Source organism: Pan paniscus, chromosome 1 (genome assembly GCF_029289425.2).
Source record: "Pan paniscus chromosome 1, NHGRI_mPanPan1-v2.0_pri, whole genome shotgun sequence".
Lineage (NCBI taxonomy): Eukaryota > Metazoa > Chordata > Mammalia > Primates > Hominidae > Pan > Pan paniscus.
The window spans coordinates 219,351,280-219,374,922 of NC_073249.2; the positions used below are offsets into that span (position 1 = coordinate 219,351,280).

The window sequence follows — 23,643 nt, forward strand, 5'->3', positions numbered from 1 at the left end:
CTCACCGCAGCAAGGAGAAAGGGACAGGGTCACCTTGGCGGGTGCCAGGCGGAGCCCGGCCAGACGGGCGCGGCTGGAGGGCAGCGCGCAGGCGCAGGCGGCGCACGTGGCCCCGGACACGCAGCGCTGCGGCGGGGCCAGCGCCCCAACCCCGGAGTGGGGCCGAGGCGCGCAGCCTCTCAACGACTCGACGCCAACGGGGTCTCTCGGATCGCGGCGCGCGGCAGGAGGGGCGGGGCAGGAGGGCCGCGGCAGGCCCGGGCCGCCAAAGTTGTCAGCAAGGTCGAGGGCCGGACGTGCGGCCCCAGAGCGACGCTGAGTGCGTGCGGGACTCGGAGTACGTGACGGAGCCCCGAGCTCTCATGCCCGCCACGCCGCCCCGGGCCATCCCCCGGAGCCCCGGCTCCGCACACCCCAGTTCGGCTCACCGGTCCTATCTGGGGCCAGAGTTTCGCCCGCACCACTACAGGGCCGCTGGGGAGTCGGGGCCCCCCAGATCTGCCCGCCTCAAGTCCGCGGGACGTCACCCCCCTTTCCACGCTGATGCAGCCGTCGCAGTCCCACCCCTTTCCGGGAGGTGAGGGAATGAGTGACGGCTCTCCCGACCAATGGCGAGGCGGAGCTGAGGGGGCGTGCCCCGGAGGCGGGAAGTGGGTGGGGCTCGCCTTAGCTAGGCAGGAAGTCGGCGCGGGCGACGCGGACAGTATCTGTGGGTACCCGGAGCACGGAGACCTCGCTGGCTTTACGTTCACCTCGCTGTCTGCAGCACCCTCCGCTTCCTCTCCTAGGCGACGAGACCCAGTGGCTAGGTAATGATTGGGGAAGGGCTGAGCAACGGGCAGGCGGCGCAGGGCTTTTCTGGGCTTGCGGGGCTCTTTTCCCTCCGAGGGAGGCGGCGCGCCCGCAGGCCCAGCGTGGCGGGGTCGGGGGCACGTGCAAGCCGCCTCCCTGGGTGGGAACTGGCTCCCCCGCTCACCCCGAGGCCCGGGGCGGGGGCGCAATGCCAGGCGCACGTGCTGGGCCCCCGATTTCTTTGGAGGGGAAAGTGCAGATCAACACGTGATTACCGACTGCGGGGCCGAGTCACTGTCAGGGAAGGTCGGGAGCTGCGCACGCGAGCTGCTTAGCACAGCGGGAGTTGGGAGTGGAAGTTGCTTTTCCATCGTAGCCAAGTGTAAGGTTTTTGGGATAGACGCAGACTTAGCGGCGGTGGCCACTCAGGCCAGGCCCTTCCTAAAATGGAGGAGGGCGGCGAGAGTGGAGATGGCCACGAGGCTGCGGCCCCCTCCCCCACCGGTAGCCCCCGCCTCTCGCCCGCGCTCGCGGCCCGCGCTTCTGCCTAGTAAGCGGTGACTCATTTAACTCCGAGAAGGCACCTCTTGAGGAACCTGCAGCAGAGCCGTTAGATCATTGGCAAGTCCTCCAGGCGACCTCGCCCAAGTTGGGCAAGAGTGGCTCCCCGGCTGGCCACCAAAAACCGGGCCTGATCTGATTTTTTTTTTTTTTTTTTTTGAGTTTTGCTATTGTTGCCCAGGCTGGAGTGCAATTGCGCGATCTCGGATCTCGGTTCACCGCAACCTCCGCCTCCTGGGTTCAAGCGATTCTCCTACCTCAGCCTCCCGAGTAGCTGGGATTACAGGCATGCGCCACCACGCCCGGCTAATTTTGTTTTTTGTTGTTGTTGTTGTTGTTTTAGTAGAGGCGGTGTTTCACCATGTTGGCCAGGCTGGTCTTGAACTCCCGACCTCAGGTGATCCGCCCGCCTCGGCCTCCCAAAGTGCTGGGATTACAGGCGTGAGCCACCGCGCTAGGCCAAGAAGGATGTATTTTAAGAAAGCTTCCTGTTCAATGTTCCCCTGCTCTGTGCGCTTCTCTGGGCGGTAGGGTCCATTGCTTCACTTGCCTTTCAGGCCCACCCGGGCCCTGACTGCTCCATTCGTTTACCGTGACCCTAATTCGGGGTTCCATCCAGGCGGCTAAAAAAGCTGTGAATGGTCCGGGCGCGGTGACTCAACGCCTGTAATCCGAGCACTTTGGGATGCCGAGGTGGGCCTCCTCAGGATCACCTGAGGTCGGGAGTTAGAGACCAGCCTGACCAACGTGGTGAAACCCCGTCTCTACTGAAAATACAAAAATCGACCAGGCGCGGTGGCTCACGCCTGTAATCCTAGCACTTTGGGAGGCCGAGGCGGGTGGCTCACGAGGTCAGGAGATCGAGACCATCCTACTCTACTAAACCCCATCTCTACTAAAAATACAAAAAATTAGCCGGGTGTGGTGGTGGGCGCCTGTAGTCCCAGCTACTCTGGAGGCGGAGCCTGCAGTGAGTCGAGATCGTGTCACTGCACTCTAGCCTGGGCGAAAGAGCGCGACTCCGTCTCAAAAAAAAAAAAAAAATCACCTGGGCGTAATGGCAGGCGCCTGTAATCCCAGCTACTCGGGAGGCTGAGACAGGAGGCTGAGGTTGCAGTGAGCCACAATGGCGCCATTGCACTCCAGTCTGGGCGACAACAGCGAAACTCCGTCTCAAAAAATAAAAAAAAAATCACACTTTATTTTCACATCCTAAGACGTTTGTCTTTTTTTTTTTTCTGAGACGGAGTCTCTCTGTCGCCCAGGCTGGAGTGTAGTGGCGCGATCTCGACTCACTGCAAGCTCCACCTCCCGGGTTCACACCATTCTTCTGCCTCAGCCTCCTCTCCTGACCTCGTGATCCACCCTCCTCGGCCTCCCAAAGTGCTGGGATTACAGGCGTGAGCCACCGCGCCCGGCCAAGACTTTCGTCTTAAGTCACTAAAATGAAAACAAAAATACTGAGGCACCCTAATAAAATTGCCTTTAAAAGTATGACTGAAGTACACAAAGTATACCACAGTGGTGGCCTGGAGATGGGGCAGGGGGATATTGACTGGAAATGGCCTGAGATAACTTTTTGCAGTGATGGAAATGTTACTCGGGTATATAATTTGCCAAAATGCAAAATTAAATCTAAAAATAAGTTTAAACAAATTTGCCTTTTTGGAACCTAGTAAAAAGTAAGTACCTTTTTTTGGCTAATGAATAAAACTCCATTGTTACATAGACAACAAAGCCACAGAAGTGACTTCAGTAAATAATTTTGAAAGTTAAAAACCTGCCACTTGCCACCTCAGGACATTCCAGAGAAGATGTTGGAGGGGAGCCCAGGTAGATAATGGCTTTAAACACTAAGTTCCTCTCACCCACCTCAGTTCTATAAGTTGTTCAGTTAGTTTCTTTGGAGAGTGCCAAGGAAAAAAGTAAGAACGGGTTTTTCTTTGAGGAATTGGTATTTGTTGTTCATTGCTGGAAATTCTTGTATTTTTTTTTTAAGGTGGTGTTAAAGGAAGCCCCTTCCCTTGAAGTATCCTGGTGTTCAAAGAATCTTTCCTCTATTTACAAATTATAAAACCCCGTTGGGAAGAAATAATTAGATGTCATTATTGGCTGGTCCTGGTGGCTTACCCCTATAATCATCCTAGCATGCTTTGGGAGGCCAAGGCAGGGGAGGATCGCTTGAGCCCAGGAGTTTGAGAGCAGCCTGGGCAGCATAGTGAGACCGCCATCTCTTTAAAAAGTAACTAAAATAAAATAAAGATGTTATCATTAATGACATAACAACACTGAAGACCCAAGTACTGTGAAATTGGAAAGTCCCAGGAAGTGGCAGTAGCCAAGATCACACGGTCCAAGGACTTCATTGTTCCTGACTTCCAAACTCAGAATTTCTGATCAAATACCTACTAAGTGAATATTAATCTGAAGAATTATGTCCAAACTTCATTCACTATTTTGTTTTAATTCTGCTACAAGCAAGGTTTTCCCCTGGTCCCGCCACCCTCTTTTTGGCCCTAGGTGGTTTTGCTTGTGACCTTCATGTCTGTTCTTGGTTCCTTTCCATTCCCATGCCAGCCCTCATTGTTCACTCATGACGATAGCCAGTTTCAGACAGCTCCTGGGCCACTCTGCGTCCAGCAACACATTCATCTTTCTATTTGGATTTGATTCTCCCTGGGCACACACATTTGTGGGCTTTTTCTCTCTTTTTTTTTTTCTTTTTTCTTACAGAACAAGACCTCAGTTGCTAGGGTTTAACCCATTTATGCCAGAGGTTGCAAATCTTTTTGTGAAAAATCAGACCTTGGCAATGACTTGAGCAGTCGGATAAAAATAACTCCCACGCCCTTAGCGTTCCAATAATGGAACACTAGGCATAAATAGGTTAAGGCCTTCCGCAGCTAGGCCCTAACTACTTAATTAGGAGAATTCCCACTGCTTTCCAGCAGGCTTTTTCCCCCACCCTAGCCAGCTTTCCTACATCCAGTATTTAGTCCAGTGCTGATTCTTTCTAGTCCACGAACCTCGGAAGTGATTCCTTGAATGAGTGAGGAAATGCAGCATTATGGCTTATGGAAAACATGAACTGTGTGTTTCTTCTACAGAAGTTCACCATGTCTATTCTCAAGATCCATGCCAGGGAGATCTTTGACTCTCGCGGGAATCCCACTGTTGAGGTTGATCTCTTCACCTCGAAAGGTATGTGCCACCTCCTTGGTTTCCATGGTTCCTTCCACCATGCTTCATTTTAAAATTTTTCTACAAATGCTGGAGCCTTAGGAAAAAAAAAATCTGTTAAAGCTTTTCTTTCTGTCTGCACATGCTAGTAGGTTGTGATTCCTGACTGTGAGGGTTGGGGGATTTTTAGGCATGGAGCCAGTGTCTTGCTGCTTCTCGGCTTATTTTTTTCTTTTCTTTTTTTTTGAGATGGAGTCTTGCTCTGTCACCCAGGCTGGAGTGCAGTGGCATGATTTCAGCTTACTGCAACCTCTGCCTCCCAGGTTCAAGCAATTCTTCTGTCTCAGCCTCCCAAGTAGCTGGGACTACAGGTGTGCACCACCACACCTGGCTAATTTTTGCATTTTTGGGAGAGACAGGGGTTTCACCATATTGGTCAGGCTGGTCTCGAACTCCTGACCTCACTCAGGTGATCTGCCCGCCTCTGCCTCCCAAAGTGCCGGTATTATAGGTGTGAGCCACCCCGCCTGATCCTGCCAGGTCCTTGGCTTAAAACCACATAAGTTGGCTCCTAAGTCAGTGAGGTAAGGAAGTAAGGTGATACCACAAGACCTTGTCCCTAAAGGGGCCCATCACTAGTTGTTGGTTGACAGCTTGCTGTGACCAAATGCGGAGATACAGTGTGATAGGATGGTATCTCTTGATAAGGGGAGGGATAGCAGGAGTGAATATAGCACCTTTATCTTTGTGACTAGAAATCAGTCTTCAGCAAGGATCAAGGACAGTTTTTACCTGTAGGCTTTGGAATAGTCCGGAGGCTCTCATTTTTACCTGGCTGTCAATCCCCATAGGAGGAGTTTTCTTATGAAAAAATTAGAGAATTGTGAAACTCCTTCCTTTAAGAAGAAAATCCAGTGCCTTTATAGCTCTATGTTACCTCCAGCACATGGCGCGATGGACAGAGTGGGTGAGGTTGGCAAAGGAGCTTCAGGCAGAATCACTCAGCAGTGCTAAACTCACAGAGAACTGCCAGTCGGAGCTGAGTCACCATCTGTGAGTCACAGGCCTAGCAGTGGAACCCCAGCCCTTCCCTTCCCCTTGCATTTCCCCTACCCCTCCGGAAGAAAGGATCGTTGAGGCCTGACTTCGTTGGGCAAAAGAATGCCTGAGTTGGCTGCTTGCTGTGTGGGCTCTCAAGCACAGTGGGGTTTTTCACTGGCTTTATGGGGAACCCTGAGGGTTCTCACAGGATGCCAAGAATTCCCTTCATCCAGTAAGAGTGGTTTGCTTAGTCAATGGGTGGAACTTTCTACTTGGATATTAATGAACTTTAAGCAACAAAAGACCCCAGACACTAGAAGATTGTTGGGAGTTGGATATTTTGAAATTGAAATGCATGGAACTTTCTCTTGTGTGTCTTAATCCTTTTCAAAAAACATGAAATGATGGACTTGCTCAGAACCTTTCATCTCTCTCTCTCCCTGTCTCATCAACTTTTTTAGAGCAGTTTTAGGTTCACAGCAGAAGCAGGCGGAAGGTGCAGAGGTACATAAACCCACGAGTACCCACTGCCTTTGCACATGCGCAGCCCCCCCATTGTCAGCATCCCCACTAGAGTGGTCAACATACGTGAACACGTTATTATCACCAAAAGTCTGTACACTCCAAGCCTCTTGTTTTCATCTTGTCTTTGCCTGATCCAGTGTAGGGTGGATATGTAGGGAGCCAGGGCAGGTTTCAAGAAGGAAGTATGACCTGTTGATAGCGCACACTGCAGTGCGGCAGGGAACGCTGCTGGGTCCTTTGCTAGAAATATCTTGTTGGTTTCTCTGCAACATCTTCCTTGACACCATCTGTTCTTTTGCCTCCACCAAAGATTGCCCTTGTTACAGGTATAGGTTTCACCAGATGGCTGGTTTCAGTATCTGCAAGATTACTTGGTTCAGTTCTTACATTTATTAAGCTGCGCATTTTATTATCTTTATTCCTTCCCCCCACATCCATCCTGTTTGCCAGTTTCCAGTTGGGCATAGAACCCCTAAAATAGCATTTAGCATTGTCCAAACTGAAACAAATGAGCTAGATACTCCTCCTGAGCCAGTTAAATTACCCTAATTTTATGCTTAACATCAATATAGTACCTGTCTGGGCATGGTGGCTCATGCCTGTAATCCCAGCATTTTGGGAGGCCGAGGTGGGCAGATCACCTGAGATCAGGAGTTCAAGACCAGCCTGGCCAACATGGTGAAACCCCATCTTTACTAAAAATACAAAAACTAGCTGGGCGTGGTGGCACGCTGCTGTAGTCCCAGTTGCTGGGGAGCCTGATGCAGGAGAATCGCTTGACCCCAGGAGGTGGAGATTGCAGTGAGCCAAGATCATGCCATGCACTCTAGCCTGGGGGATAGAGCGAGATTCTGTCTCAAAAGAAAAAAAAAAAAGTACCAGAACGTCTTCAATGCCCTGTGTGGCTCGCATTGGATTTCTCTTGGGCAGTGCTGCTGGAGTAATCCACAGGGCACCAACGCGAGCTTGTGAGGGATGCATATTTGCCTGGGTCAGAATCTGCATTTTAACAAGACCCCCAGGTGGCATGTAGGCTCTGCTGTAGAACACTTTCTTTCTGCTAGAGGAATTAGTCATCTTTGCAGTAAGTTCTGCAGTACAGGATCATAAACATGTGAAAGGCATGAAGAACAGCCCAGAGCGTTTAATTCACACAGCTGGTAGGAGGAAGAAACAGCTCCCTAATGACAAATGCATCTGTGGGCGGGAGGGGACTTGGGATTGTGCTGGAACTGGATTTCTGAATTGCTACTACATCTTTTTTCCTCTCATCCAGGTCTCTTCAGAGCTGCTGTGCCCAGTGGTGCTTCAACTGGTATCTATGAGGCCCTAGAGCTCCGGGACAATGATAAGACTCGCTATATGGGGAAGGGTAAGCCTTAGAACCCACAGCCCACGGCCTCCCTGCTTCCAGCCCCGTTCCTGGCCTTGCCCAGTCCTGTCCTCTCTGGGTGGCACTTGCACTTGCAGGTTTATGGCAGGTAAACCTGCTGTGACCCATGATGTTGATGGAAGCAGTGCACCACCTTGTGGACAGGAAAGTTGGTGTGTGGATTCCGGGGTTCCCGAGCCTGCATGCTCTGGGTCGAGAGTTCCAATGCTTGTTTCTATTGCAGTTTGTTCCCAATCTGCGAAATACTCCTTCACGGTTAGGACAGGAACCCAAGCATGAGAACAGGGCCTGTTAACTAAAGAAAAGTTTCCCCATCTCCCAGGAGGGTTCTGTGGGCCCTCCAGAGATCATCAGCCTCTTCAAGGGCTAGAAAGGATCCAGGGAAGGTCTAACCAATGACCTGCCCTGAATGGTGAGCTGCAGGTGTGTCATTTAGTCTGATTTTCCTGTTGACTGACTCACAGGAGCCCTGCTCTGTGGCAGAGCCAGCCTCTGGCTGTATTCAAATTGACTTAGTGTGTGTGCAACATTGACCTTTCTAGAGATATAGAACATGTGGCCAAATTACAGAAAAGCACATAGGGCTAGATCACGCATTCTCAGTGGGGGACCCGGAAAACTCCAAAAAGGCTGCAGGGAGGGGACAATGATGAAATCAGGTTGTGAAACACTGGGCTGGTGTCGCAGTGGTGGTGCTGGGTGTTCAGTCCCGCTTTAATGCTGTAAGAAGCACTCTACACACACGAACATGTTACCATTTGACCGTTGTTTAATGGCGTATGTGGGGACTTACCCGGAGCAGGATGATGCTGTGCCTTGATGGTAATGAGTGCTCAGTAAGTAAGCATTTGTGGAAGATTGAACGCATGGCCCCTGAAATGCTCTCCTCTGCTTTCCTGCCCCCTCACTGTCTCTCACTCGCAGTCCTTAATCACCGGTTCTCTTCTGAGTCTCTCTCATTTTTCCTTCTTCATCCTCTGCTGGGCAGGCGTCTCCAGACCCATTAAGTATATTAATGAGTTCCTGGCACCAGCCCTGTGCACTCAGGTAACTGATTGAACAGCCTTTAGTCTGCAGTTGGCGTTTCCAGTGCATGGTCTTGCAAACTAACCTCCAGTCAGATCGCTCTGAGCCAGCTGCTGTTTGTGTGGCTCTAACCCTCTGGGGTCCTAGGTAGCAGCACTCAGACTGGGCCGGAAAGTCCTCCGATTCTGGGGGGAAAGGGGAGAGGGGGAAGAGGTCCCACAGAGGGTCCCTTGGTGGGCTTCCGCGTCGGCCTCAACAGTGGTTCTCTCTAACAATGCTGCTCAAGCCTGCTTTTAAAGTTAATGTCAGTAATTTGATTTGATTGTTCCTTCCAGGTGTCTCAAAGGCTGTTGAGCACATCAATAAAACTATTGCGCCTGCCCTGGTTAGCAAGGTAGGACCTGCCTCCTGATAACTAATGTGTCTAATGCCACCAGCGCGTCTCCCAGGCCCAGGGGCTTTCCTGTTTATGGAAGAGCTTATTCTGAGAGCTGTAGAAGCCGATTGGATTCCCTGTCATGCCTGAGAACAATCCGTGCATGACATAATTCTAACCTGCCCGCTGCCTCACCCCACTTTTGGGAGCAGATGGAATTGCATCAGAAGAATGAGACGCTTCGAGCCCTGAGGTTTTTTTCCCCCCTGCAACTCTCAGGACCTTTGAAGAAATTAAGATCCAGATTTTAAGAGTGGCTCTCAGGGGTGTTTGTGGTAGTGTCCGTGGTGACTAATTTCTCATGAACTTTGGAATTATTTACTATAATTCTACTGACTTTAACAGTGGAGTTCCTGTTAAGTAAAATCTGGAAATCTCAGTATGTCAAACATAAAAGTAGAGCTGCTGGAGGTGAAGTAGGGCTGGGGACCCAGCAACCCACCCGACTCAGCAGGTTTTATCTCATTTACCTTCCCTTCGGCCCGTCCCTCCGTAATTCCTGTGGCGCTCATCAGATGGGACTGGTTTGAAAACCCCTGTCTAAAAACACTCCGGGCCAGGTACAGTGGCTGGCACCTGTAATCCCAGCACTTTGGGAAGCTGAGGTGTGTGGATCACTTGAGGTCAGGAGTTGGAGGCCAGTCTAGCCAACATGGTGAAACCCTATCTCTACTAAAAGTACAAAAATTAGCCGGGCGTGGTGGTGCACACCTGTAGTCCCAGCTACTTGGGAGTCTGAGACATGAGAATCACTTGAAGCTGGGAGGCAGAGGTTGCAGTGAGCAGAGATTGTGTCACTGCACTCCAGCCTGGGCAACAGAGAGAGACTCTGTCTCAAAAAATAAAAATAACAAAGCTCTCTAGGCCCAGTCCAAGCCCAGCCACAGCCTCCGTCTATTCTTGAATCTAGTCCCTCTCCTCCGTGAATTCATTCTGTACATGAGGGAAAAGGAGGAGTTCCTTTGTTGTCTCTGTCCCTGACTCGTTGGTTTAGGCCTGGCTTTTGTGGCACTGTGTAATTACTCCCTGCCCGACCAGCCCCCAGACGAAATGTCTTGTTACCGTTCTGTCTGCACCACCCTCTGCCAGTCTCCCGGACACCTCCACACATACCTTGTTCTCTGTCCCTTCATACCCCTGCATAGTGTGACTCACACGATGAGCAGGATCCCTGACATTTTTTTAACCCCCTAGAGAAACATAGCAAACTGTTAGTGAGAATTGACCTCTGAAGCTGTGTGCTTGGGTAACTGCCTGCCTGTTGCAGTGATGCCTTGACAAAGCTGCGAAAGACACCAAATTGCTCATACAGCATGATGGGATCAGAGTTGATTTTCTTTGCATTTTTTTTATATCAAGCACATCATAGATAAAAATAATGCCTTGTTATTAATATATTAGTTTAAAATGGAATGCTGATTTTTGGCTGGGTGCAGTGGCTAACGCCTGTAATTCCAACACTTTAGGAGGACTTTAGGAGGCTGAGGTGGGCAGATCCCTTGAGGCCAGGAGTTTGAGACCAGCCTGGGCAACAAGGCAAAGCCCATCTCTACAAATAAAAAATACAAAAATTAGCCAGGCATGATGGTGCATGTCTATAGTCCCAGCTGAGTTTGGAGGATCGTTTGAGCCCACGAGGTGGAGGTTGCAGTGAGCTAAGATCATGACACTGCATTCCTGCCTCGGCAACAGAATGAGACTCTGTCTTAAAAAATAAAAATTAAAAAATTAAAAAGCAATGCTGATTTTTATTGGATTACTTTGAGCCAGTTCTCAGTACGTCAGTTTTGTTATTTTATAGTCTCATCAAAAATTCATTTTGATCCATCATTAGACGCTTTGCTAAATGATTTCGGACTACCTGCAGAAATCATGCCTCCCATCAGAGGATGAAGATTTGCCATCTTTGAGGTTAGCCAAGAGTGAGCAGCAGAGCCTGCCTTTCAAGGGCTCAGCCTGCTTGAGTGAACAGTGAGCTTTGCTTATTTATTGCCTATGAAAGCCATGTTCCTCGGTAGCAGTGGTCTACATAGCACATACCTGACAGTTCTCTTGGGTGTAAATTGGGTAGACAGTTCTCTTGGGCTCCCTGGGTAGACTATTAACCTTTTGTTACAAAAGCATTGTCTGAGAGTGCCATCTCTGTTGCATTGTTGGGTGAATGCCTGATAACCATCAAAGCAAGCAGAAGGCAGTTTTTTGTCTCCCCACTGATTTTTGTTCTCCACTTTTTTTGCTTATAAAACAAACATCACAGAATTGATTTTGATATTACACAGTTCCAAAGTCAGATTCCATGGTAGGGGAGCAAAGTCTATGCAGATAAGAGTGGCACCAACCCCTCATTCTCCCCTCTCCCTCGTAGAAACTGAATGTCACAGAACAAGAGAAGATTGACAAACTGATGATCGAGATGGATGGAACAGAAAATAAATGTGAGTGGCCTGAGGTGGCATCTTTACTGGGGAAGATCATGAAGTCTCCTGAAGATTTTAAAACCTTTCAGGAAGAGGCCCATCTTAGTGATGAGCTACATGAGCCTGTGGTCTCTTCCCATTTCTTTGCTTTACTCTTAAGAAATCACACTTTTAGCCAGGTGCGGTGGCTCACGCCTGTAATCCCAACACTTTGGGAGGCTGAGGCAGGTGGATCACGAGGTCAGGAGATCGAGACCATCCTGGCCAGTGAAACCCCGTCTAGTGGTGAAACCCCGTCTCCACTAAAAAATACAAAAAATTAGCCAGGCCTGGTGGTGGGCGCCTGTAGTCCCAGCAGGAGAATGGTCCCAGGCAGAGCTTGCAGTAAGCCGAGATCCTGCCACTGCACTGCAGCCTGGGCAATACAGTGAGACTCCGTCTCAAAAAAAAAAGAAATATTTTTGAATATCAGGTGCAAAACCAGGTGACAATAGCCTGTCAGTTTGGTTACTCAGAAGATCTTTGCTCCTTATAATGAATTCAGCAATTCCTACTGTTGGCCGGAGTTGGGCTCTGTCTTAGAGGGGAAAAGCAGTGGTGAGTCCACATAGAATGCTATTTGTATTTCTAGTAACAGTGAAATGGAGGTGTGATGGGGGAGGAGATGGTGCAGAATACAACCCTCAGGGCAGTACAGCAGGAGAAAAGCTGGTGAATCAGAAATGACTTCATTCCACTCGGTTCTCTTCTGTTCTAGCTAAGTTTGGTGCGAACGCCATTCTGGGGGTGTCCCTTGCCGTCTGCAAAGCTGGTGCCGTTGAGAAGGGGGTCCCGCTGTACCGCCACATCGCTGACTTGGCTGGCAACTCTGAAGTCATCCTGCCAGTCCCAGTGAGTGGTTTATTGGAACTTCCCAAGCAAGGAGTTGGGGGTTTCAGCTTGCTGTTGGGGACCCGAGACCTCCTATGCCTTGATATCCTAACACATGTGACTCTCCCAGCACAGCTCTGCCCCTTGTTAAGTGTGACCTTGAGCAGGTAACTCAACTTGCCTGTGCCCCAGGTCCTTTATCTGCAGTGGAGGCTCGGGGAGGAAATGACAGCAGTACTTTCCTTGCTAGGCTGTGAGCATTAGCTGACATAGTCACAAGTGTTTATCCTGGTGATGATGAATTTGCAGTTATCAAAATAGACCTGGCGTGAACTGGTTGCAGTAGTGCACACCTGTAGTCCCAGCTAATCAAGAGGCTGAGGCAGGAGGATCACTTAAACCCAAGAGTTTGAGACCAGCCTCTAGGCAAGACCAGTATAGCGAGACCCTGTCTCTAAAAACATGAGTCAGAGACCTGATGAGCATTTCACCGCACCGTGGCCCTCTGGTGCTCCTCAAGAAGCAAGTCTTGGGCTCATGTGAGCTAGATGGGGATGGTAGGACCAGAGGGACTTACTGCCCTGTGGGGCTCTCTGGACCCAGTGCCATGCTTCTCTGCTCTGCTCTCCCCAGGCGTTCAATGTCATCAATGGCGGTTCTCATGCTGGCAACAAGCTGGCCATGCAGGAGTTCATGATCCTCCCAGTCGGTGCAGCAAACTTCAGGGAAGCCATGCGCATTGGAGCAGAGGTTTACCACAACCTGAAGAATGTCATCAAGGAGAAATACGGGAAAGATGCCACCAATGTGGGGGATGAAGGCGGGTTTGCTCCCAACATCCTGGAGAATAAAGAAGGTAAAGGCGCTAGGGAACCGCCCCCCCACCCAGCCCTGCAGCGCCAGCTCCCTCTGTTGGGGGGTCATCCACACCTGCCACTGTGGAAATCTATTCTTTCCACCTGTAGTTTGTAAAAATCAACACCCTTCAAACGGTTTTAAGGAGGAAAAGGGGAGCTTCATTTTATTTTACTTATTTTTTTCTTTTTTTTTTTTTTGAGATGGAGTCTCTGTCGCCCAGGCTGGAGTGCAGTGGCGCAGTCTTGGCTCACTACAACTTCCGCCTCCTGGGCTCAAGTGATACCTAATAGTTTGGGGAGCCAAGTGTCTGTCCGTCTGTCCTGCTGGCAGGGCAGCTTAGCCATGGACAGCAGACCCTGAGCCTGAGCTCTCAACGGCACAGCCTGGCGGGGGGATCCTGCCACCCCGGGCTGCCTCCACTGGGCTTTCTCTTGGACCCCGTTTCTGCTCTATTTAAGGCCTGTGCCTTGGGACAGCTGATCTCAGCTGCTTACTGTAACTGTATCTTGGCCAGGACAGCTGTTCCTGGGCACTAAATTTGGGAGCATTTGTCAGTGAGAAGGGCTGCTTTCTTGGAAGCAGAGCTGAATTTCCCATTTTGTATGCACCAAGAACTCTGACCCATGGTTTCTTGCCCCAAAGCAGAAAAAAAGTAACTGACGTCAGAACTACTGGTTGGGGCCTGAACACCTGTTGATCTTTGTGTTACAGTCCCTGTGTAGCAGCTGTTGAAGGGAAGTTTTCTCTGTACCTACCTGTTTTCCAAACCTGTTGTCACCATCTCTTCCCAGGCCTGGAGCTGCTGAAGACTGCTATTGGGAAAGCTGGCTACACTGATAAGGTGGTCATCGGCATGGATGTAGCGGCCTCCGAGTTCTTCAGGTCTGGGAAGTATGACCTGGACTTCAAGTCTCCCGATGACCCCAGCAGGTACATCTCGCCTGACCAGCTGGCTGACCTGTACAAGTCCTTCATCAAGGACTACCCAGGTGAGTGTTCCCCGAGTGCCATCTCCCTTTCCTGCCACTGACCTGCAGCAGGGCAGCTGGAGCATCTGGCTGGCTGGTGATGGCTGCAAGGAGGGGATGGGGAGGGTGTGTCTGAACCTCCAGCTCCCGTAGGGGATTCGCCAGGGGGTTTGCCCCCAGTTGTGCATACACAGGGCTTCACAGAGGTTCTTGTGTAGCTAAGGAGCTCGGGTGCCAGCAGCGACATTGCATTATAAGTTGTTCACAGTCAGGAGCAGAGGCAGTCTGTGCTCCATTAGACAGGTGAGGGAACCAAGCCTTCAGAATCAGAACAGCCACTTGGTACTGAGATGTATCGTGCTTCCTGTGAGCTGGGAATATTCATTTTAGGCTGTGTGTGTGCACAGGATAGAGACTGTGACCACCTTTCTGCAGGAGAGGAAACTGATGGCTGGTTGAATAATCTGCCCGAGAGCACACAGCAAATGGTGGGGCAAGAATTCAGACCAGGAAATCTGACTCCAGAGTCTGTGTGTTTAACCACTACCCTAAATAACTTGGTCAAGGTTGAACCAAGACCCAAACTCAGGTCTTCTCACTTCTGAGTCTATGGCTCCATTCTGATTTTCAGTGGCACTAAACTCAAACCACCCTAGATAAATAAGTGTCCTCTTCTTACAGGTCTTAAAATTTTTGAGGCTGGGCATATGGTGGCTCACACCTGGAATCCTAGCGCTTGGAGAGGCTGAAATGGCATCACTTGAGCCCAGGAGTTTGAAATCAGCCTAGGGAACATAGCAAGACTCCATTTCTACTAAAATAAAATAAAATAAGTAGCTGGGGGGGTTGGCATACCCCTGTAGTCCCAGCGACTCAGGAAGCTGAGGTGGGAGGATCATTTGATTCCAGGATTTCACAGCTGCACTTAGCTATGATTGCACCCTGCACTCAAGCCTGGGTGACAGATTTTTTTTGTTTTAGATCTATAGATACCCAGGATTGTGGGTGACTTTTGTTCCCTGCTGCAGGAGTAGGTTGGTGGGGCACATTGTTTCAAGGATCAGTTGGGGAGCCGTCCCCGTCCTATGCTTTTGGGCAGTGTGAGGCCAGGCGAGCAGCAAGTCAAGGGGGAAGCAAGGCTGGGCATTGCGGTGGAGCACACTGGGAGGATCACACTGATGAAGCGTGTCCCTCCTTTCCTTAGTGGTGTCTATCGAAGATCCCTTTGACCAGGATGACTGGGGAGCTTGGCAGAAGTTCACGGCCAGTGCAGGAATCCAGGTAGTGGGGGATGATCTCACAGTGACCAACCCAAAGAGGATCGCCAAGGCCGTGAACGAGAAGTCCTGCAACTGCCTCCTGCTCAAAGTCAACCAGATTGGCTCCGTGACCGAGTCTCTTCAGGCGTAAGTGTCTTCCCAGGCGAGCAGCTTTCCCGCAGCTACGGCTCGTGAATCAGAAAAGGGCCCTTTTGTTCTGGTGATGGGGAATCCTGCTGGCCAGAATGTAGGACTCCCTGGAATTTTAACAGGTTTTGTGTTTGAACTCAGGAGCCTTGTAAATTAAACAATTGGGGCCTGTAATCCCAACATTTTGGGAGGCCAAGGCAGGAGGATCACTTGAGCTCAGGAGCTCAAGACCCGCCTGGGCAACACAGCAAGTAGTTGTATTCTGTGAAGAGCTCTGTCAGAGAACACTAATCTTTCTCCCATCAAGGGAGGCTGAACCCAGTGTTTCAACTATGACAAGAGGGCTAAGAAGGTCCTGGGGGTGGAAGAGTTCAGAGGAGGGTGAGGGTTCTCCTCTGTGCTCTTGACAAAGCCCAGGCATGGAGAGCTTTAGCCATTAACAGCCCCTCCACTGCTTTCCTGCTGGCACCGAGGGGTAATGGCACTGGGGGTTGTGGAACCAGAAAATGGGGTCATGCCATCTGGGTTGTTCCTTGGCTTCCAGGTGCAAGCTGGCCCAGGCCAATGGTTGGGGCGTCATGGTGTCTCATCGTTCGGGGGAGACTGAAGATACCTTCATCGCTGATCTGGTTGTGGGGCTGTGCACTGGGCAGGTAAGAATGAGCGTCTCCTCCTTTCTTCTCTGACCTCAACTTCCTAGGAAGACCCAAAACCAGTGAAGCTCCATGTCTGTCCCCGTTTTGCTCATGTCCCCTGAGTCAGTGCTCTTGTTTCTGAGCCTGAACAGAATGGGGACATGAGGGCCCTGCCTGTATGTTGTGGCCCCCACTTTCCTAGCATCAGATCCTCTAGAAATTCTCTCTGACACCACACCCTCTCCCTGCCAGAAATGCCTGCAAAGCCTGTCCGCTGTAAGCAAATGGCCTTTCTTTTCTCCTAGATCAAGACTGGTGCCCCCTGCCGATCTGAGCGCTTGGCCAAGTACAACCAGCTCCTCAGGTAAGGAGGGCTCCTGAGAACAAGGGGCCTGTGGTTCACGAGGTGGGGGCCTGCACTCAGTGTAGGCACTGCCCTCCCCCAGGAGCTCCTGGCTCTGGGAACATGTACAGGTGCAGGTGCACAGTGCAGACAGCCAGGCCCTGAGCAGGCTTACGTCAGGACAGAGTTAGGCCTAGACTCCCCCCACCCACCCACCCACTGCAGCGCCACCGGAGGCAGGAGCCTGTTGCACACAGTGCTGCCCTCTTCTGGTGAGAAAGAATGGGACCCCCTTTGACAGCTGATGCATGACTTTGTTAGAGCTTTCAGAGAGCTCCTTCATATGATCTGTTTCAGCGCATTTAACCCCTGTTTGTGGATGTGGAGCCAGGGCTGGGAGGGAGGAAGAAAAGGCCAAAGGGCACATGGCTGGGTTTCTACTTGTGAGCGCTGTGGGGCTGTTCTGGTCTCCCTTTCCTGTCTGTGTCCTTGGAAAGCCCCTGAACACCAGGAGACTTGTCCCCCCGCCCCCCACCCCGCTAAGTTCTCCCATATTACCCCTTCATTAAAACTGTATCCTGGAAATTTTCAAACATATACAAAAAAGCAGGTGAACAGTAGACGCAGGGCTTTTTTGTTGTTTTGTTTGTTTGAGACAGGGTCTTGCCATGTCACTCAGGCTGGAGTGCAGTGGGGCAGTCATAGCTCACTGCAGCCTCAAACTCCCATTCTTTTTTTGCTGGGGAATTTTATTTTTATTTTTTTGAGACGGATCTCACTCTGTCGCCCAGGCTGGAGTGCAGTGGCTCAATCTTGGCTCACTGCAACCTCTGCCTCCCAGATTCAAGCAATTCTCCTGTCTGAGCCTCCCGAGTAGCTGGGATTACAGGTGCCCACCACCATGCCTGGCTAATTGTTTTGTATTTTTAATAGAGACGGGGTTTCACCATATTGGTCCGGCTTACCTCGGGTGATCCTCCCACTGTGCCTGGCCCCAAAATGTGTTGGCCTTTTTTTTTTTTTTTTTTTTTTTTTTTAACATCAAGATCCAAACAGCTCACACATTTTCTCTTTTAATAAGGTCACTCTCCTTTTCTCACCATGCCATTTATTTGTTGTCCCTTCAATATTTTTAAAAAAACAAAAGCATTAGAATTTTTATCTTCCAAGAAATGGCAATGCTGACATTTTTCTTTGCTCCTCTGCAACACTGACGGGGAGAGGAGAGGAAGAGAAGGGGCAGTGGGTGGAGGGCACCTAGCATGGTGAGTTGGGATGAGGAGAACTAAATACTTTTCTATATCTGGCTTCTCAGAGAAGCACAAGTTGAGAGGGTTTAAAGAAGGTGGACAAACTGGAGAGTTCTGTGTTCTCAGCTTCCCAGGAGTGGGGCTGTGTCTTTGACCACATCTAGGATGGGAAAACTTAAAACTTGAGGTCTGACTTTTCTTTTTTCCTCCCCATCTCTTTACCTTTCTCCTTCCCAAGAATTGAAGAGGAGCTGGGCAGCAAGGCTAAGTTTGCCGGCAGGAACTTCAGAAACCCCCTGGCCAAGTAAGCTGTGGGCAGGCAAGCCCTTCGGTCACCTGTTGGCTACACAGACCCCTCCCCTCGTGTCAGCTCAGGCAGCTCGAGGCCCCCGACCAACACTTGCAGGGGTCCCTGCTAGTTAGCGCCGCACCGCCGTGGAGTTCGTACCGCTTCCTTAGAACTTCTGCAGAAGCCAAGCTCCCTGGAGCCCTGTTGGCAGCTCTAGCTTTGCAGTCGTGTAATTGGCCCAAATCATTGTTTTTCTCGCCTCACTTTCCACCAAGTGTCTGGAGTCATGTGAGCCTCGTGTCATCTCCGGGGTGGCCACAGGCTAGATCCCCGGTGGTTTTGTGCTCAAAATAAAAAGCCTCAGTGACCCATGAGAATACTCCGTGTGCCTGTGTATGTCTGGAACAATCTGGGTCTGTCCTTAGTGTTCAGGGGCCCCTGGCGAAAGGGTGTCGGCCTTTGAGAACCAAGGTTTGGTGTCGTAACAGAAAAGGATGAGGATCCAATGGGGTCATTTTCCTGGGTCCTTGGGAAGGGAACCAGAGGCAAAGGCAAGAGAAGAGACATACACGGTCCCTCCAGCATAGTGGGGTCAAAACAGAGAGTCTAAGCTGGGAGGCAGAGCGAGACTTTGTTTGGACACCTTGTTTGGAAGAAACTTCAAATGCAGGCCTATTTGTAGATAATCTTAAGAATGGTAGCTACTAGGTTACACAGCCATATTCAGACCAGAAGGACTTCAGGGTAAAGGTGACCATCCTGGGAAGAGCTGTTCTCTTCCCAGGGTCCCTTCCTGGGGAAAGCAGGTGAAAGAAGGATTAAATGGGAGCTCTGGGCAGGAAGGCAGAAGGGCATCAAGAAGACCTCAGGACCCGATTTAAATGAATGAATTCCACTCCTCGGTTTTTTCAAGCTTCAGGTTTCATGTGTCCGGTAGCTGCCATTTGTAGCTGCTGCCCGCTGCATTGGATTAAGCAGATGGAAAACTTGAATGTTGCAGCAAGTACTGTTCTAGGGTAATGCTGAACACGGGGTGTGAAGAATATGTTTATTTAAAAGTGAGAGATGAAGCGAGGTGTGGTGGCTCATGCCTATAATCCCAGCACTTTGGGAGGCCAGGGCAGGTGGATCACCTGAGGTCAGAAGTTCAAGACCAGCCTGGCCAATATGGCAAAACCCCGCCTGTACTAAAAATACAAAAATGAGGCCGGGTGCGGTGGCTCATGCCTGTAATCCCAGCACTTTGGGAGGCTGAGGCTGGTGGATCACAAGGTCAGGAGTTTGAGACCAGCCTGGCCAATATGTTGAAACCCCATCTCTACTAAAAATACAAAAATTAGCCAGGCGTGGTGGCAGGCGCCTGTAGTCCCAGCTACTCAGGAGGCTGAGGCAGGAGAATCACTTGAACCCGGGAGGCAGAGGTTGCAGTGAGCCAAGATTGCGCCACTGCACTCCAGCCTGGGTGACAGCGCAAGACTCCATCTCGAAAAAAAATAAAAAATTAGCTGGGCTTGGTGGCATGCGCCTATAACCCCAGCTGCTCAGGAGGCTGAGGCATGAGAATCGTTTGAACCCAGGACGTGGAGGTTGCAGTGAGCCAAGATCACGCCACTGCACTTCACCCTGGGCAAGAGTGAGACTCCATCTCAAAAAAAATAAAGAGATGAGAAACTGGTTGCCATCTGCACCTTAAGAGGTCCCATATTCTATTACTTGATTTTTCTCCCTAAAAGAAGTATCTTGAGTTGTGCGTTCCAATGCACAGTCAGGGAGCTGGGGAGCCCCCTTGTGGACATTCTTGTTCATTGTTAATGTCAGGATTTAACCTGAGAAGCAGAACCAATAAGAAGGAGAGGTAAAGTTAGCCAAGCATGTCGGCGTGGCTATGGTCCCAGCTACTCAGCAGGCTGAGGCCAGAGGATTGCTTGAGCCCCGGAGGTCAAGGCTGCCGTAAGCCAAAATCGCACCACTGCACTCCAGTCTGGGTGACAGAGTGAGAGCCTTTCTCAAAAGTAATAACTGGCCTCTGATTGTGGGGCCTGGATAAGCATGTCTGAAATTCACAGGGCTGCCAGTGGGAAGGGACAATGGCCAGCAGCAGGCTGGAACTCCAGGGGCTTGGGTGAAGCTGTCATTTCACAGGTGAAATTTCTGTCTTGAAACCTCGGTTTTTAAGACCGCCTCACTGGCCGGGTGCAGTGGCTTGCACCTGTAATCTCGGCACTTTAGGAAGCCGAGGTGGGTGGATCACCTGAGGTCAGGAGTTTGTGACCAGCCTGGCCAAGATGGCGAAACCCAGTCTCTACTAAAAATACCAAAAAATTAGCCGGGAGTGGTGGCGTGTGCCTGTGGTCCTAGCTACTCAGGAGGCTGAGACAGGAGAATTGCTTGAATCCGGGAGGTGAAGGTTGCAGTGAGCTGAGATCACGCCACTGCACTCCAGCCTGGGTGATGGAGGGAGACTCTCAAAAAACAAAAAAACACCTCGCTTATGGAGTTGGGCGGATCTAGAGTAATTAGGATAATTCCTTAACGTCTCCTTATTAGTAGCTTTAATTACCACTGCAAAATAGCTTCACAGTAATACCTAGATTCGTATTTGATTGAATAACTGGGGAATCGTCAAGTTGATATATCAAAGCCATCGTGGTTCCCCCCTTGTCAGCTCTACACCCATATACATTTCCTTAAACTATACTTAATCTCCAGATAATGACAGTAACAAAGTGATTCTCCTACCTAACTTAATGCAATCATCCCACATAAAACCCCAGATACTAACCCTTTCCAGGTTCTCATGACCGGTGTCTGAGAACTGATCCTGGAGGGAAGTAAACCATGGAACTTGGGTCTGACAGTTACTGGCATGTTCTACATCTTGTTTGTCTCAACTCGAAGGCAGCAAGTTAGCATGAGTATTTTTCAGTTTGGTTTAATGTCAACATTTCCTGACTGTGAGGTGAACCTCATTTATCACTCTTGAGGTTAGATGGCAAACACAGGTAGATGGGATCCCTTCCAGTCCACACCACCCCGAAAGGAGGCTGCTGGGCTGGGGTTGGAGCCATTTCCATCGCAGGCTGGACTGAGCGGTTTACCACATTGACCCTGGAGACACAGAGGCCCCAAATAAGGAAAGCCAACTGTGACTAAACTTCCTGACCCAGCAGAAACAAAGCACATTCCTGACATTGACTGGCAGATGTGAGCCCAGCAGAAGTGCAGACCTCTGGGTCCTTTCCTGGGGAGCCTGTCTGAAGCAGGACAGGCAACATGAATAAGTTTTGAGAAAGCCATCCTCAGTGAAACATTTAAGATAGGTCTGGGGTTAGCCTGGGCTGAAAAAAAACTATATATATGGTTTGGTTTTGTTTTTTCTGAGACAGCATCTCACTCTGTCATCCAGGCTGGAGTGCAGTGGCATGATCTTGGCTCACTGCAACCTCCACCTCCCGGATTCAAGTGATTCCCGTGCCTCAGCCTCCGGAGTAGCTGGGATTACTGGCATGTACCACCGCTCCAAGCTAATTTTTGTAATTTTAGTAGAGACAGGGTTTCACCATGTTGGCCAGGCTGGTCTTGAACTCCCGACCTCAGGTGACCTGCCCTCCTTGGTCTCCCAAAGTGCTGGGATTACAGGCGAGAGCCACTGCACCCAGCTGAAAAAAAAAAAAAAAGTGAAAAATTAGCTGGGCAGGGTGACATGGTCCCTGTAGTCCCAGCTACTCAGGAGGCTGCGGTGGAGAGATCACTTGAGCCCAGGAGTTGTGAGCTGTGATCACTGCAGGCTGGGCAGCAAACCGAGACTATGTCTTCAAAAAAAAGGTAAGTTGAAAGTTTAAAGCAATGATTCCGAAACTTGGCCACATTAGAATCACCTGGGAGGCTTCTGAAGCTTCTATATCAGGACTCACTCCAGGTCAATTAATTCAGAACCTCAGGGTGGAACCCAAAGCTTCAGTATTTTTTAAAGCTGACTCCAGTGTGCAGCCAGACTTGAGAACCGCTGGTATAACAAGTAAATGGATTTCAGAGGTGGTGATAACCAGGCAGAGCTAGAACGCCAAGCTTTCAAGGACACAGTGGGAGGCAGCCAGGCTTTCCCTGAAAAGCACAAAGTCCTGGTAATTTTCATTTTAGTGAATGCAGCCGAGGCAGGAAGGTGGCCTCTGAATGCCACCAACACAGTCCACAGGGCTCTGCTAGGAACCTGCTTCTTAGCAATGTGTTCCATACTAGGGCCTGTAGATGCAGCCACACTAGCTGTCCCCTAAGCAGCGGGTTCCCAGCACCTGCTCCCCGATAGCAACCGCAGTGCAGGCAGCAGTGTCGGAGAACACAGAGCCAGGCTGGGCGACTCTGGATTCTGGCTTTTCCCCCAACAACTGTGTGTCAGTTTCTCCATCCATAAAAGGGGGCTAATAACACAATAGTACGACCACTCAAGGGTGAGCACACATAGTACTATAAATGATCACACCAACTCGGGCTCCCACGCGGAATAAAATGATTCAGCTGGACAATCAGGTGCCGATACACTTAGGTAAGAAGAGGTGCAGGACATAGGGAAAGGGGAGGAAGGTGTTTAGGCCTATAATCCCAGCACTTTGGGAGGCTGAGGTGGGTGGATCACTTGAGGCCAGGAATTCCAGACCAGCCTGGCCAACATGGCGAAACCCCGTCTTTACTAAAAATATAAAAATTAGATGGGCGTGGTGGTGTGCACCTGTAATCCCAGCTACTTAGGAGTCTGAGGCACGAGAATCACTCGAACCTGGGAAGTGGAGGTTGCAGTGAGCCGAGATTGTGCCCCTGCACTCCAGCCCAGGCGATACAGTGAGACCCTGACTCAAAAAAAAAAAATGTAAATTGATTCTAGGTCCCAACACTTCTCCTTGGGCTTCTGTGAGTTTCCCATTCCCAATTCCCTTTTCTATTTAGCTAACTTTATTGAGGTATCATTGACATTCAATAACAGATGTCCATTTGGAGCGTATGGTGTGTGTATTAGTCTGTTTTCATATTGCTATAAAGAACTGCCCAAGACTGGGTAACTTATAAAGGAAAGAAGTTTAATTGACTCACAGTTGAGCATGGCTGGGGAGGCCTCAGGAAACTTATAATCATGACAGAAGGCAAAGGGCACAGGCACCTTCTTCACATGGCGGCAGGAAGGAGAAGTGCCAAGCAAAGAGGGAAGAGCCTCTTATAAAACCGTCAGATCTCGCTGGGCGCAGTGGCTCACGCCTGTAATTCCAGCACTTTGGGAGGCGGAGGCGGGCAGATCACCTGAGATCACGAATTCAAGACCAGCCTGACCAACATGGTGAAACCCCATCTCTACTAAAAATACAAAAAGTTAGCCGGGCGTGGTGGCACAGGCGCCTCTAATCCCAGCTACCCGGGAGGCTGAGGCAGCAGAATTGCTTTAACCAGGGAGGCAGAGGTTGCTGTGAGCCGAGATCGTGCCATTGCACTCCAGCCTGGGTGACACAGCAAGACTCCATCTCAAAAATAATAATAACAAATAAAAATAAAATTAAAACCGTCAGATCTCATGAGAACTCACTCTCACAAGAACAGCATGGGGGAAACCGGCTCCATGATTCAATTATCTGGTCTCTCCCTTGACGTGTGGGGATTATGTGAA

General features: G+C 50.2%; 1 protein-coding gene across 1 annotated transcript; it reads left to right on the plus strand.

Annotated features, from left to right (window-relative positions):
- Window positions 1-94: 94 nt before the first annotated feature.
- On the plus strand, window positions 95-18,370 carry ENO1 (enolase 1). Its single transcript, XM_003822124.5, has 12 exons — window positions 95-809; window positions 4,461-4,554; window positions 7,376-7,471; window positions 8,854-8,912; window positions 11,320-11,389; window positions 12,129-12,262; window positions 12,875-13,097; window positions 13,891-14,088; window positions 15,272-15,473; window positions 16,021-16,129; window positions 16,417-16,475; window positions 17,943-18,370. Exons 2-12 carry the CDS (start codon window positions 4,470-4,472, stop codon window positions 18,010-18,012), a joined length of 1,305 nt encoding a protein of 434 aa, XP_003822172.1. The 5' UTR covers window positions 95-809; window positions 4,461-4,469; the 3' UTR covers window positions 18,013-18,370.
- The last annotated feature ends 5,273 nt before the right edge of the window (window positions 18,371-23,643 follow it).